This window comes from Schistosoma mansoni, chromosome 1 (assembly GCF_000237925.1).
Source record: "Schistosoma mansoni strain Puerto Rico chromosome 1, complete genome".
Taxonomy (NCBI): Eukaryota; Metazoa; Platyhelminthes; class Trematoda; order Strigeidida; family Schistosomatidae; genus Schistosoma; species Schistosoma mansoni.
Window position 1 is genome coordinate 1,194,407 of NC_031495.1, and position 14,178 is coordinate 1,208,584.

Genomic DNA, 14,178 nt, shown 5'->3' on the forward strand with positions numbered 1-14,178 from the left:
ACGAATATTGATTGATCAATCAATATTCGTGTTGTTCCGTTGTACTATTTAAACTTGGATTAATGTTAATTTGGTTATTTATTCTCTGAAGAAGTGACTTGTACTGAGTCACGAAACGTCAGAAAATCTAATTTTTCTACTCATTGGGATATTATAAATATATTAATTTATTTACCAATTCAATGTAGTTTTAATGTACATGAATGAACTGATTATGAACTAACTCTTTTGACTTTGTTCGCTTTTTATACTAGAAAACAGGTAATTAATCGGACTGAATTTTGAAGAAGTAATTTAGACTGATGGATGTTCGAGGAGTTGAAAACTAAGAGTTGTAAAACTAATTATAGGGGATAACTGTTATAATTATAATATTACGTTAAAGCCGAATTTTAATCTTGAGATAAGTATCATTTGGTGATTGCTAGTGAGGTTTTATAGTGTGACTTCTTGGACTGATTCTTTTGGAGTCTTTAACTGATATTTTTTATTATTGTTTTGTTTCAAGATCAATCCATATATTTGTTCAATTTTTATTAATTCCTCATTTTAAATCAATGGACTATACTACTAGCAAGTGGCATAATCCAGTTTGTGGAACACAACTTGTTTATATAAGTGATTGGTCGGATAATAACGTTGTTCAAATTGTAATAAAACGGAATAAAAGTATTTTCTCCCACTTACCTTTGTTGTTCTTCGTGTAATTTATTTACAGTATTTTCCATATCATAAGAACGTTCTTGTTCAAGAGCTCTCGCTCTTGTCTCCGCTACCTCAATACGAGAATTTAAAGTTTCTGTGGTGGTTTGAAGCTGTTAGCCAAAATGAAAAAAAGCGCAGTTTTATCGTGATAAAAAAAGGCAGAATATATAGAGTGGAGTCGAGTAGTATATGTATGAAATTATTAGAGTGTTGTTGCCAAGTAAAAAAGATCTTTTAAAAATTATGGATGTGAACACGATCACTAAACATTTTCAAATAGATATTCTAAATTCTCATCTAGAAATAAATAAATAACTTGAGAATTTACATAAAAAATTGAAAACAGTGCAAAAGGCAATCACTTGATAGAAACTATTGACATAAGTATATGAAGAGTATTCAAAATGATAGTAAATTAGGCTTCCTGAAGTAAAAGAGTACGGATCTATCTTTTCTTTTTAGGTGATTTTTATAAAAACTGTTATGTAATAACAACAAGCATGTGACTATAGTTTACATATTTTAATTCACATGAGCAGCCTGAACAAGTGAATGGTGACATCTTAGACTGTGAAGTTGAGTGATGTAGGTTCGAAATGAAAATCAATTGAGCGCAGCCAAGTATCAAGTAGAACGAAATTTACGTGAAGACGTTCCTGAAATTACCTTTAACCATTTAGTATAATAATTTAAGAGAGTTATATGTAGCAAATGGATAGAAATTCTCAAAAGTTAGTAATGTTTTTCAAAAAGTTATACACATAGGAAGATTGAATTTTTTTTTGTATTCTGTTTTATCAGTTACGGCTAAATCTGATGACAATCGTCTCAATTTTTAAACTCAAACATGAGGAAGACTGGAAGACCAGACTTTTGTTCTGAGTGATATTTTAGCTACAGGTTTGCATTGATTATGATGGATAGTTTTCACGACGAAATGTGAACCAAATTGATAAACCTACTGATTTTGAATAAAGATTAGTGTATTTGGTAGTTTAAACAGAGTTAATAGAATGCATTTAAGAGGAATAAAAGTTGAAAAGATGAAAAGATAAATATTTCAAACTAGTTTACACTCATGCAACATTGAAAAAACAAACAATTATTGTTAATAAGTACAGTTTTACAACATTGAACAACATCTGCTTTGACGATACAACAACCTTGAAGAATGAGTAAGCAAGCTCACCACTTTATTAGATGTTTCAAGTTCAGCTTTTAGTTGTTCAACCTCAAGTTCCAAATCTGAATTGCTTTTTTTATACTGCATTACCTGTTATTATTGTACAGATATAAGGAGAGTGGTAATAGCGTTTTAAATTTATTTGAAAATATTTTCGACTACACATAATGGACTGATTTCGATTACAAAACTATTTAAAATAAGGGAGAACTGGGCAGCTGTTTCGTCCCACTGTGTGACCCGATAGCACTTTAAATCCTCGACTCCACCGGGGATCAGATCTAAGACTTTCGGTTAAAATCTACACATTTGAACCGGCATTCAATGATTTAAATACTTTAATTAATTTGCGATAGTGTGCAGTGATTTTCCAATACCATTGGTAGATAACCAGGTTACATTCAACACGTGTAGACTACATTTTTCACGGCTTCTCACTGTAACTCCATCAGTTCAAATTCTCAACGTCATAAATTTTTCAAGTACAGATTTATGCACTCATCTTTGAGCCAGATTTTAGACATGAAGAACATGGATACTGTCGATTTTCCCAATTAGATAACTAAACCATGAGTAATGTTTTTTGGATGCTAATTATTTTAACAACTAAGTATCAATTCCATTCTAACTAACAATGAAAGTTCAGAAATAACGTAGTGAACGAGGACACAAGTGGGGAAAACCAAAACAATATTACAGAATATCTTGGTAAAATCTGAGAACTATATAGTAATACTTCATTTGAAAAATATCCATCCATTGTCTAGGATTTTGTTGTTCTATCGTTCCCATACTAATTACTCCCTGTTCTCGTTCTCTTCTATTTGATCTTCTTAACCTTCTGCCGCCAGGCATTCTACTTTTGATTGGTGAAACACATTACTTGTATCTGTCGACATAAGTAGCACACACCACAATAATACTAAAGGTATTTAGAAGCCTTTTAAAACATTTCGCATCAAAACCTTTAAATATATTTGATTATTCTGGTAATGTAGTGAGCAAAACACTGGTTGGGGACAATCGAATGTATTTAAGCAAAAATTACAGACTATCTCAGTAAATTCTGATAACCAAACAATGAACAGTCAATTTGCAAATTAACAACCAATTGTTTCAATCTTCTCTGTTTCTTCTCTAATTTCATTGCTCATGCATTTTCCAAACGATTGCGCTTCATTTCAGTTCTTTGCACATCGGTCTTCTGGCAAAATACATTCTATGTCTGACCAACACCATATACTACTTATATAGATATAAGTAGACCACATCACAGTAACACTAGGATTCCCCATATAGAAAAAAAACTTACTTTACTTGTTATTAGCGTTCTAAGGATTTAGAAATATGATCAGAATCATTATGTAGACCGTGATATACTGGACTATCGGTTTTATACATAAGGTGGCGAAGTATATATAGGTCCCCATATCAATGAACAAATATTATCTCAAGTTTAATGAAAAGCCTATAACTAAATAATTAAGAACTGTACGTCTAAACATATATTAACATTATGCAAACATGTCAAGTTAAGCTTTTTCACGAGTGATATTGTAAGAAGTATGGGTAGATAGTTTATCAGTATTGATAGTACGAATATATCTTTATGTGATAGATATCTTTATTGAAAGATAATTGAATTTGATATATTCTTCCACTGTCGAATGTCGTATTGATAGAAATCAACTGTGATAGCTGACTTATTCATTACAGATAATGAAACAATCCACCCAAGTTGTATAGATATGAAAATTTTCCTGATTAGATCCATTTTCATATTAAAAAGTACTATTCAGTTGAGTTTTACATAATAACTAATTATCATACATGACGTTTAACTAATTACTTAACTAGATATTCATTTCACAATCTATTGAATTGTGATTTCATGCGGATATTAAGTAAATGTAGAAATTTTCTATTTTCAAGTACCTTACATTTTTTATTATTTACGTTAATAATAGTGCTCAGTTTAGTTTTTTTTCTAAGGAATTTTGACTAATTTATTCTATATTGTGAATACAATCTAGACAGTTGATTATCTGAACTCAGTAGCTAAGTGGGTAACGCGATGATTTTAGAAGAGAAGGGCACTGGGTTCCAGTTCTAGAGTGAACTTCAACCATGGGATGAAAGTACATCCTGCTGACGGACCAAAAACAGAACGAAACGCAAGTTATGGCTTCCACTGTTAGCCAACATCTATCTAGACAATCTTAGTCTCACAAATACCTTCAGTAAAACATTATTGAGTTATTTACATTTTTAGTTACGTAGAAATTAATATTTTTTGCCCTTTCTATTATTCAATATCAATAAAGAAATAACTTACTTTTGCTTGTAATTTTTGTATAAGTTGAGCTTGTTTTTGTTGTCCATCTTGATAACTGGATAATTTCTTTTTATAATTTGTTATCTCTGCTTCATAACGTGCTTTAATATGATTAATTGTTTCTTCTGTATCAGTTAATTGAATTTGATGAGTAAATGGAGAATTTTTATCAGTTAAAGAAATATGTACATCATCTGGTGTTGATGATATTGGACAACATAATGCTTCTAATTGAGATGAATCCATTCCAGCCATTTGAAAAAAACTATCAAGACTTATTTCTTCATCTGGATTCATTGAGGATAAGAATTCTTTAGCGTCCTGAAATTTATTATTGAAATGATAATCAGTATATTATTCATATTTAAGATGAATATTTTAGGTTACGGAGTACTAAGTATTAACATGCTATTAACTTCATTTGTTTACAAGTCTTGTTGTACTTGATGTTTATTGTTTTTATTATCAATCAGTCAGTCAGTCAGCTACAACGTAGGACCAGGGTTTTTTCAAATGATTCATGGGTTATTAATTAGTTTATAAAACTCCAGACCTACAAGGTTATGTTGTTCTCAATCCATATTGTCTTATACTTTTGGGTTATATTTGTATCATACTATTCAACTAAATAGTAAGTACTTAGTAGGAACATTTATTCTGAATATGTAAATGATTATAAAATCTCTCATCAAGCTAATAAAAAGAAAATCGATTTGAGAGTTAAGGGTAACTATTTCTATAGTATAGTTGGAAGCAATATATAGTGATGAAAATTTAGACTGGAAACCAGTGATATTGAAATGTTGACTGGTAGCTATTTTTCTTGATTATAGATGAATTCTTAACAATCCATAACCATACATTTTTATATTATTTAGTGATAAAAAAGGATGATTAGAGCTTAAATTTGAAGGATCTGGAATTTTAAAAAATAGATATTTTAGCTATCTATGATGTTAACCCAGACATCAAACAATATCTTTCAGTAAATCAGTTGATTTAGAGAAAATTGATGAGGCCGTGGTATAGCCAACAAGAACACTGGTAGGGACAATTGAATGTAATTAAGCACAAATTACAGACTATCTCACTAAATTCTGATAACCATACAATGAACAGTTAATTTGCAAAATAACAATCAATTGTCTCAATCTTCACTGTTCCTTCTGTAAATATCAGTTCATCTTCTCTAATTTGATTGTTTATGTATTTTCCTACCAATTGCGCTTCATTTCAGTTCTTTCCTTATCGGTCTTCTGCCAAAATACATTCTATGTCTGACCATCACCATATACTAATTATATGGATATAAGTGGGAACCACTACAGTGGATGGGCAATACTCGATAAGTTTCTATCTAAAGGTACTCCATATATTTTAAGTTGTACTAACAAGCTGTCTAATTGTATTAAAATCAAAATACAAAGAACTCATTATCCTACAATGTAGACATCTTTAATCAGTGAAAAAAAGATAATATGTATCACAGCACGTGTTGTGGTTGTAAAAATGTCCATGTAACAAATAAGATTACAGTTAAACCTTATTGGATCTACCAAAGTTATACCGTTTGATAAATATTTTATAATGCACTTGTCAAATAACTTTATTTTAAAGAATATTATTGAACAGATAAATTTACATAAATTATGCATTAAAAGTAGCTTTTTTTTAAAAAAAAAAAGTAATTCCATTTAATTTATCTATCCTACCAGTAATTCTAAAATCTGACATACAACTACCGATGTTACCATAGTAGCAAGAAGTTTAATTGATGGATTCTGTGAAGTATAAATTATAATTCTATGAGATTCTACAAGGTATATATATATATATATACTTTATGACGATTTATCTCACTACTTTGGTATAAATACTTGCTTACCATATTCATCAGTTGTTATTTCTCTTTTCAACGAACCCCAGAACTGATATTTTCTGTGTTCTTATAGACGATAGAAGTGATTTATTGGATAAAACTTTATGAATAATATCTGACAATAAAAAAAATGTCAATGATTTGAAGTATAGTTAAATGTGATAGGGTTTCTATTTTTAACATTTTTCAAAGTAATTGAATAGTACCTTAGTCTATCTAACCCCTTATCCATTTAATTTCCAAGAGAAAGTGATAGTATATTTGAAAATAATTGATATAACTGGGATATTATTGAATATTACAACTGGATAACCGGTTAAAATACATAGATCATAGGTGTACTAATCAAATATTTGGTAACATTATGATAATCAATGAACACAGTGATATGTCTTGCTGGTTAAACGCTATATTCGGATCCTAAGCTAGTCTTGTACCCCCAACCTAGAACTACACAGCGACTTGAACATGAGAGAAAAGGCACAAAATATGCGGGAATCACTTCACTCCAAAGGTTCATTTATGTACAGAAAATATAGGGTTTTTATAGTATTTTAGAAGTCCTTGGGTTTTTCTGAAAATTCTAGAATACTACTAAACATGGTTATCAGCCAATCAGAAGCTCTACATGTGACTTTTCATTTTTGCAATATTTCTAGCACGACTTCTAATCAAACGCTGATTGGATAAAATGCTTCTTAATGTTTCCTGAGCTTGTCATGTCTATTGCGAGAAATTTGCAGGATCATTCCAACACACAGTTTCTATATATAACAAATACTTTCAAATTTGAAAGCTGTTCTGTTGAAAGACTTCTATTAAGAGTTTGCAATATGTAAACAATAGTGTTATTTATATTTTTTCTCAGTCATAAGAAAAAGAAAAATGAGCCTTGTTTAAGTGAGATAATATGCATTATTTGGAGGGAGACAATTAAAAGACATTTAAAATATTACTTAGTAGATGGTATCACGTTTGTGGCCAACAAACAACTAAATTCAGTAGAAAACAGTCAATATTCTTCTCATTCATTTGATATTATCTAAGAAATTAGATTACGTAATATTTACTGATTCAGAATGTTGAAGAAAAAAGTTTTTCTTGTCACCCTATTTTAGATAATATAAAACATTATGTATCACAATTTTACAGTCATTCAGCTCACGTGTATGGGAAATAACATAGAAAAATAACTTGTCAATTTAAAAAAAAGACAGATAAATTTTTCCTATTAGAATGTTAGAGATATTAGGCATTTATGCAACTAGTAGACTGTTTGTAGTCAGTTAATAATATAGATGTTCTTGTACTAGACATCAGGCGTTTTCTTTATACGTATATATATACATGAAGTTGATCGACAGGTATTCCATAGTCTAGTAGTCTACAACCTTACTCAGTCTGACAAAGCAAAATAATATTAATTATTGAAAAGTTTCCAATTCTTGTATCAGTATTCTATTAAAAAGCATTAAGTTCCATTAATTTAAGACTAAATATGTACAAAATAAATAACTTTTAGTAAAATAAAGACAGCGTGTATTATTCCACTATGAATAACAATGTTTAGTTAGTCAGGAAGTATTTTAATGTACATTATGATAAGGAAAGCTCTTGGCATTAGATGAAAAAGCAGATTTATCTACAAAATAAGATTGAATCGATTCTCAGAAATAGTAAACTTTTTCATAATCTTAGCAAAATATATTGATATTAAATAGTTAAAGTGACTGAGTGGGATGTAAAAATGAAGTGATTTTTATAGAGATTACTTAAATAAAGTGGTGTAATACAATAGAAACTACTGAAATCTCAATACAGAAGCAAAAGACGATTGTAAGTCTGAAATTTGTTTACTTACTTATAAGAAAAGCTTTACAAACTTGAGTATATTTTAAACATTGAATAATATAGATTGTCTGATAGTCTTTATAAAAAAAGTCATTTATTAATATGACAGTATGACATATGCTTATCATTGTCTACTGATTGAAGTTAACAATAAAATGAATTAATCAGAAGGGGTTTTTGTGGAGATTTTAGTATCTTCATAGTTAAAATCATGAGTCAATTGAAGCTACACAACCATGGAAAACCTGGAAGCACTGGATGGCTGTTTCGTACTATTATGGGACTCTTCAGCAGTGCTCATCCACGATCCCGCCTCGAGAGATTTGAACCCAGGACCTATTTATAAGTTATAAGAGCTTTCGTCTAAATTAGAGCGAATAGTTTCACAGTATTGATGTAAGACATTAAATATGAATAATATATTTGTAAAATCTCAGCGAAAGCTTGGACCAGATTGCTAGGTGAAACGTTGGATTTACTTCAAATTCATTCTCTGAGATTTTACAATTATATTATTCCTATTTAATGTCTATTTATAAGTTATTTACAAAGTGTAAACCCAAAACGAATTCTTATATTTTAAAGATATAATAATCATATTTATCACTTTAATTCAATTATATCAATTTTACTTTGCGTAACAGATTTCATCAATATGGGGTTACTTAATTGATCGCACTACTGAATAAGTTCAAGGTCATTCTAAAGGTTTAGTGATAAACATAATTTCGAGCACTTTGTAACAATACTGTTATATAAGGTAATAGTTACACGACTGAAAAGAAGACCGATTTAATTCGTTTGAATAACATTAATAATAATAATAATAATACTAATAATAATAATAATAATTGGATCCACTATTCTTTGTAGTTATCGCCAGTTTGATTGCGTGACTGTCAATTTTCATCTTGAATTTATTTCTTTTAGGCGAAATAGTCGAGAAAAAGTTTTGTCGTTGAATTTGTCTAATAGAATTTAGGGTTTCATTTGTGGTGATTATGGCCTTATCATCAAAATGTGAAAATTGGAACTATTCGCATTTTCTCGACTTCACTTATTCCACACAAATAAGCTAGTTTTTGTTACAAATTCATATCAACTAAAGTACCATAAGAGATTAGGTAGAAATAGACAGGTGTTTTCCCTCAATTTTAATGATTTTCATATACTCCCCAATTTTAACCTAATAAAAATTAAATTTCGAATTGTCCTATCTCTGATGTGGTACGACGGAAGGGATATTTGATTAAGGGGATTTTATGGGGATTAGTTTAATTTATAGGCTATATTCGTCGCAAATTGATCTTGTTTGGGTTACTTTTAATACTGGAAAGTTGTTTTATTTTCACGGAAAACTCCTCATCAGTTTGTACCCATAGCTCCGCGAGGGACTGAACCCCGAGCCTCTAGGTCTAGTAGCAGACGCTAGACCTTCGGAACTAATGTGGCTTAATGATCATGTTATACCACACATTGACTGATGTTACAAATATACTACTGGACGCTGGCCCAGTCGTTCTAGTAGTCAAGCATTAGTTGGAAGACCTGAAGGTCTTAGGTTCGATCTCTCGTATGACTATGGATACGCCGTACTAGGAAGCAACAGCTGACCGGTGATTCCTGGTTTTTAATGGTACCCCAAATGAGACCAATATATTAACTAGAAACGCCTTGCTTTTTAAAAACAGAAGTCTTTCGCATCTACTTATATGATTCATAAATTGAAAATTCATGATAAATCAGGTTACTTCGATAAATGAGAGCGACTCATAATAGTTAGAATACTTACATGTAAGTTAACATTGTGTACATACCTATACAGCTAATTTGTATTACTGATCAATTTCTGACAATTTCATTGGGTAATCGAATTAAGAGCAAGAAAAAACTGACTGAACTGGAGAACAGTATCATTATGCCAACAGATGGATTAGACTTAGAAGGTTTTAACCAAATGATTTGAAGTCACTGTATCAGCAATTACAATAATGAATTCAATTGTGTCCATGATCACTTACACAAAATATTGATTAGCTAAGATCAAATAAGGCTATTGTTCAATGGCACTTTTTTATCAGTTTATTATACAAAGTTTGTTCATTAAAGTTATTTTAAAATATGGCCTAAGCATTAAGTTTAATAATTTTATAGAAAGATTAAATTGTAGCTTTCAGTAGAATCCAGGATGAGCATTTTATTCTATTTGGGATTCGTCAACCGGATACTCCTGGATCTCCGTGTTGGTGTTCACAATCGAACTAATTCTATATTTTTTTCTATTTAACATATAAGGGGAATAAAAATATTGGTCATCTATATAGACTGTTTAATAACACAATGACATTGTAATGTATAATAAAGAACTGCTTACTTTGATTACATTCGCATAATCTTATCCTCTGAATGTTGATAATAAAAAAGAAACACACATATATTATGTATATACATAGAAATTTACGTCACAATTAATAAGGTATTTCATTGTTCACCATATGATAGTTCTGTTTATTTACTCGTTATTTTGTTTTGTTAACTGACCTTTTATATCAAAAGGATAGTAATAAGAAAACACCGACAGATCAACCGAAATGGTATAAGGACAAATTTTAATTTTATTTCCTCTTTCCCCCCCCCCTCTCTCTCACTCTCTTTGTGTCTATCTCGCCTTTTTTTAATCCAAAATAAAATTGTATTGATTGTAATACAGCCAAAGAATAATTAACAAGCGTAAATAAGTTAAATGGCTGATTAGTTTGTATCAAACCATTATTTGAGAACAAATACTACTGTCACTGAACGAGAGAGAGAGAGTGAGAGAAAGGGTACTAGGAAAACATTAGAGGTACCCTAAAGGGAAATGGGTGTAACCCAAGTGTATGTGTGCTTTTTTGCTCATTTGCTAATTGAAATAGTAAAGAAATACTATGATGTTTATTAGTAAGTATGTATGGATCCAAAACAAAATTACCTACTGTATTTTTTTTTCATAGAAACAACAAGGAAACATTCTATCAATTTCTAATTGACCTCAATAGAAAAATTTACTCTCTTATAGAATAGTCATTGTACTGTGAGTAATATTTTATACGGATAATGAAAATAAATTAACCATCTTATAATGTGTAATCATTTGCAGTAGTTTTCTTATCAAGCGAAAATTGTTGGATTAAATGATGGTGAAATCTTGCTACAAATTGGAGGAAGTAAAAAGCGTAAAACAAAATGGACTGGTACATTTTAACATAAAATGACCTTAGCTGCTTTTGTGTATTTAGTTTAGTAGGAAATGAAAATCAAAATTGACGTTTCATCTTAACAGATAGATTTGCGGTTTGATTTGTCATAATGTTTTATAGTCGTTAATGTTAGATAGTTGAAGGCTATCAATAGAAAACTTCGTAGGTAGATTTTGTGCTGATTGAGTCCTTTTACGAATGCGTATATGAAATTTTGAAAAAACTTGTGTTACTTTGGAAGCTAAATTGTTTAGTGTCGCAATCGAAAACGGTTTTATCAGGCTAATTGAGCTACGGTCAACGACCTGTTGAATTGAGACGTTTTAATGAAATGAATAAGGCAAATGATTAAAACCACCAAAAAAGGATGACTATTAAAGCAACGCATTTTAACAGATTACATTTCATTAAAGATAAAAAATATCGTAGAAGACAAAATAATTGAACGTAATAAACCAAAGAAAGTATTTACTTTTAAGTATCGAAATGGAGTTTCTAACACGAAATTATTTACTTCAACAAATGAGTTACTCTCATGTGTATGTTTAGAGCTATATCATGAAATTTTAAATTGTACCCTTAATTAAATAGTGGAATATCCTTTTGCAGCAGTTAGTAAGTAACTTTTAAAAACTATATACTTTATAAATCGTAATCATGAACTAAATCTAAGTAGTAGTGCCTGTTACTTCTAACATTTTCGTCATAAGCTTATTCGCAAGGGTCATTAGTTGAATACTAACAGAATACTGAATGTATGTTTAAACCTAGTTTGGAAACTTCCACATGTTTCCACTTTTCATCTGGTATTAGTACATTCAACTGTATTGAAAGACAAAAATCTAGGTAAGAATTTAAACTGGAAACAGTCAGGTATGTAATAATCAAGAAAGTCAATAAACAGTTTTTGAACAAATGAGTCTGAACCAGTTTATAATGCTACACTGTCACAAATTATGCTGATATTTAATTTGAATATAACCGTTAGTTTAAAGACATTATAGTAAAAAAGAATTAGAAATAAAACTGACTCCATGTTATCATTCATGCAAATGGTCATTAGTGAATCATTTTTATATAGTTGCGATTATGAGTCAATTTAAGCTAGATCACCATGGAAAACATGGAAACACTGGATGGAAGGTTCGTCCTATTATGGGACTCCTCAGCAGTGCGCATCCACGATCCCGTCTCGCCACATTCGAACCCAGGAACTATCAGTCTCGCGCCAGAGCACTTAACCTCCAGACCAGTGAGCCGGCATCCAACGGTGTTAATGTCTAACTTCAACCAATCCACGAAATCGAGCAACCATTCACCAATGTCTTCAGTGAGTTGATATCTCCCATCAGACGTGGTTGAACTCCACTGGTTACTGCTTCTCACTAGAACTCCAGAAAATACCTCTTGAAGCCAGTCACCAGTGAGCATATGATCTTTGTCTGATATTTTACCGCTTAACTATCATGTACAACCGATAACAATCGAGATACAACTTGAAAACAACTATTACACATTTTTCTAGAATATCACACCAAAAATGTTGGTTTCTAGTTTAAATCAATAAAGTAACCGAAGTCAAATTCTCGTAGTAATATTAAAATTGAAACTAATTTGTTTTACTCGACTGATGCAATCCACTTGACTCGATAGATTGTAGTATTACTGGCAAAAGAGAAATGCTATTTTAACTAAGCATTTAAACATCATGCCCTTCAAAAGTTGTGGATGTTGATACAGAATAAATTACTTTCTGATGTCAATAGTCAACAAACAAAACTGTAAGGAAATTCGAATACACAGTTGTTAAAAGACATAAATGAAGGATGGAAATGTTGAGTAATCTGATTAAATGTTTGTTAATCAAATCCCTCATTCATTTTACCTCGCTTTTTTAATTTGTTCATGTGATTTGATGTATATTGTTTTTTTTAAAAACATATTTCCTTCAGATTTGTCACCATGGTTTTAATGGTTAACCAAAATAACTCACCGTAAGGACTATTACCACATTACTTATATACGTTATCGTGTAAATGTTGACAAATAATCGTCAATTGTTTTGTCTTATAATTCTGAAAAACTATTTTTAGAAAGAAATCTTAATTTTATTCCCTTTGTTCTTTTAACTAAACTAGTCGACTGAATTAACTGAATTCAATTTCTAAATTAAAAGAATAGTTAAATGATATAATCTAAATTTGATTTATTATCCACTTTGAATTAAGTCACTTTCTATAACTGAAGGAATAAACCGTGCAATAAAACTAATCAATAAAGAAACGCCCAAAAACTTCATATGTTGAGATATCTATGTATCAATATTGTTACCTTGGTGTCATTTTAATGTGTATGTATAAAAAAACAAACTAATGAAATGATTCATTACATTTATTTTGTTTTATTAATACAATTGATTAAACTGGAAAATCTGTTAGTTTAGATAATAATTAGGGGGAAATAAGTAAAGTTAAACAACTTCAATGTTGATCAACAGATGAGTATATTAGAAGGGGGGGTTTTGGAGATTTTAGTAATTTTATATAGGTGAAATCATGAGTCAGTTGAAGCTAGATCACCATGGAAAACATGGAAACACTGGATGGAAGGTTCGTCCTATTGTGGGACTCCTCGGCGGTGCACATCCACGATCCCGTCTCGCCACATTCGAACCCAGGACCTACCAGTCTCGCGCGGGAGCGCTTAACCTCCAGACCAGTGAGCCGGCATCCAACGGTGTTAATGTCTAACTTCAACCAATCCACGAAATTGGGCAACCGTCCACCATTTTCTTCAGTGAGTTGATATCTCACAACAGACCTGGTTGAACTCCACTGGTTACTGCTTCTCACTAGAACTCCAGGAAATACCTCATGCATCCAGTCACTAGAGAGCAAATGATCATTATTGGAAGGGGGTTTTGTGGAGATTTTAGTGATTTTATATAGGTGAAATCATGAGTCAATTGAAGCTAGACCACCATGGA

At 30.8% G+C, this 14,178-nt stretch overlaps 1 protein-coding gene across 1 annotated transcript; it reads right to left on the reverse strand.

Annotated features, from left to right (window-relative positions):
- Positions 1-1,828: 1,828 nt before the first annotated feature.
- Positions 1,829-6,111, reverse strand: Smp_180980 (hypothetical protein; the record flags this gene model as incomplete). Its single annotated transcript, XM_018792935.1, has 3 exons — positions 1,829-1,978; positions 4,224-4,544; positions 6,109-6,111. 3 exons carry the CDS (start codon positions 6,109-6,111, stop codon positions 1,829-1,831), a joined length of 474 nt encoding a protein of 157 aa, XP_018647497.1.
- Positions 6,112-14,178: the final 8,067 nt, after the last annotated feature.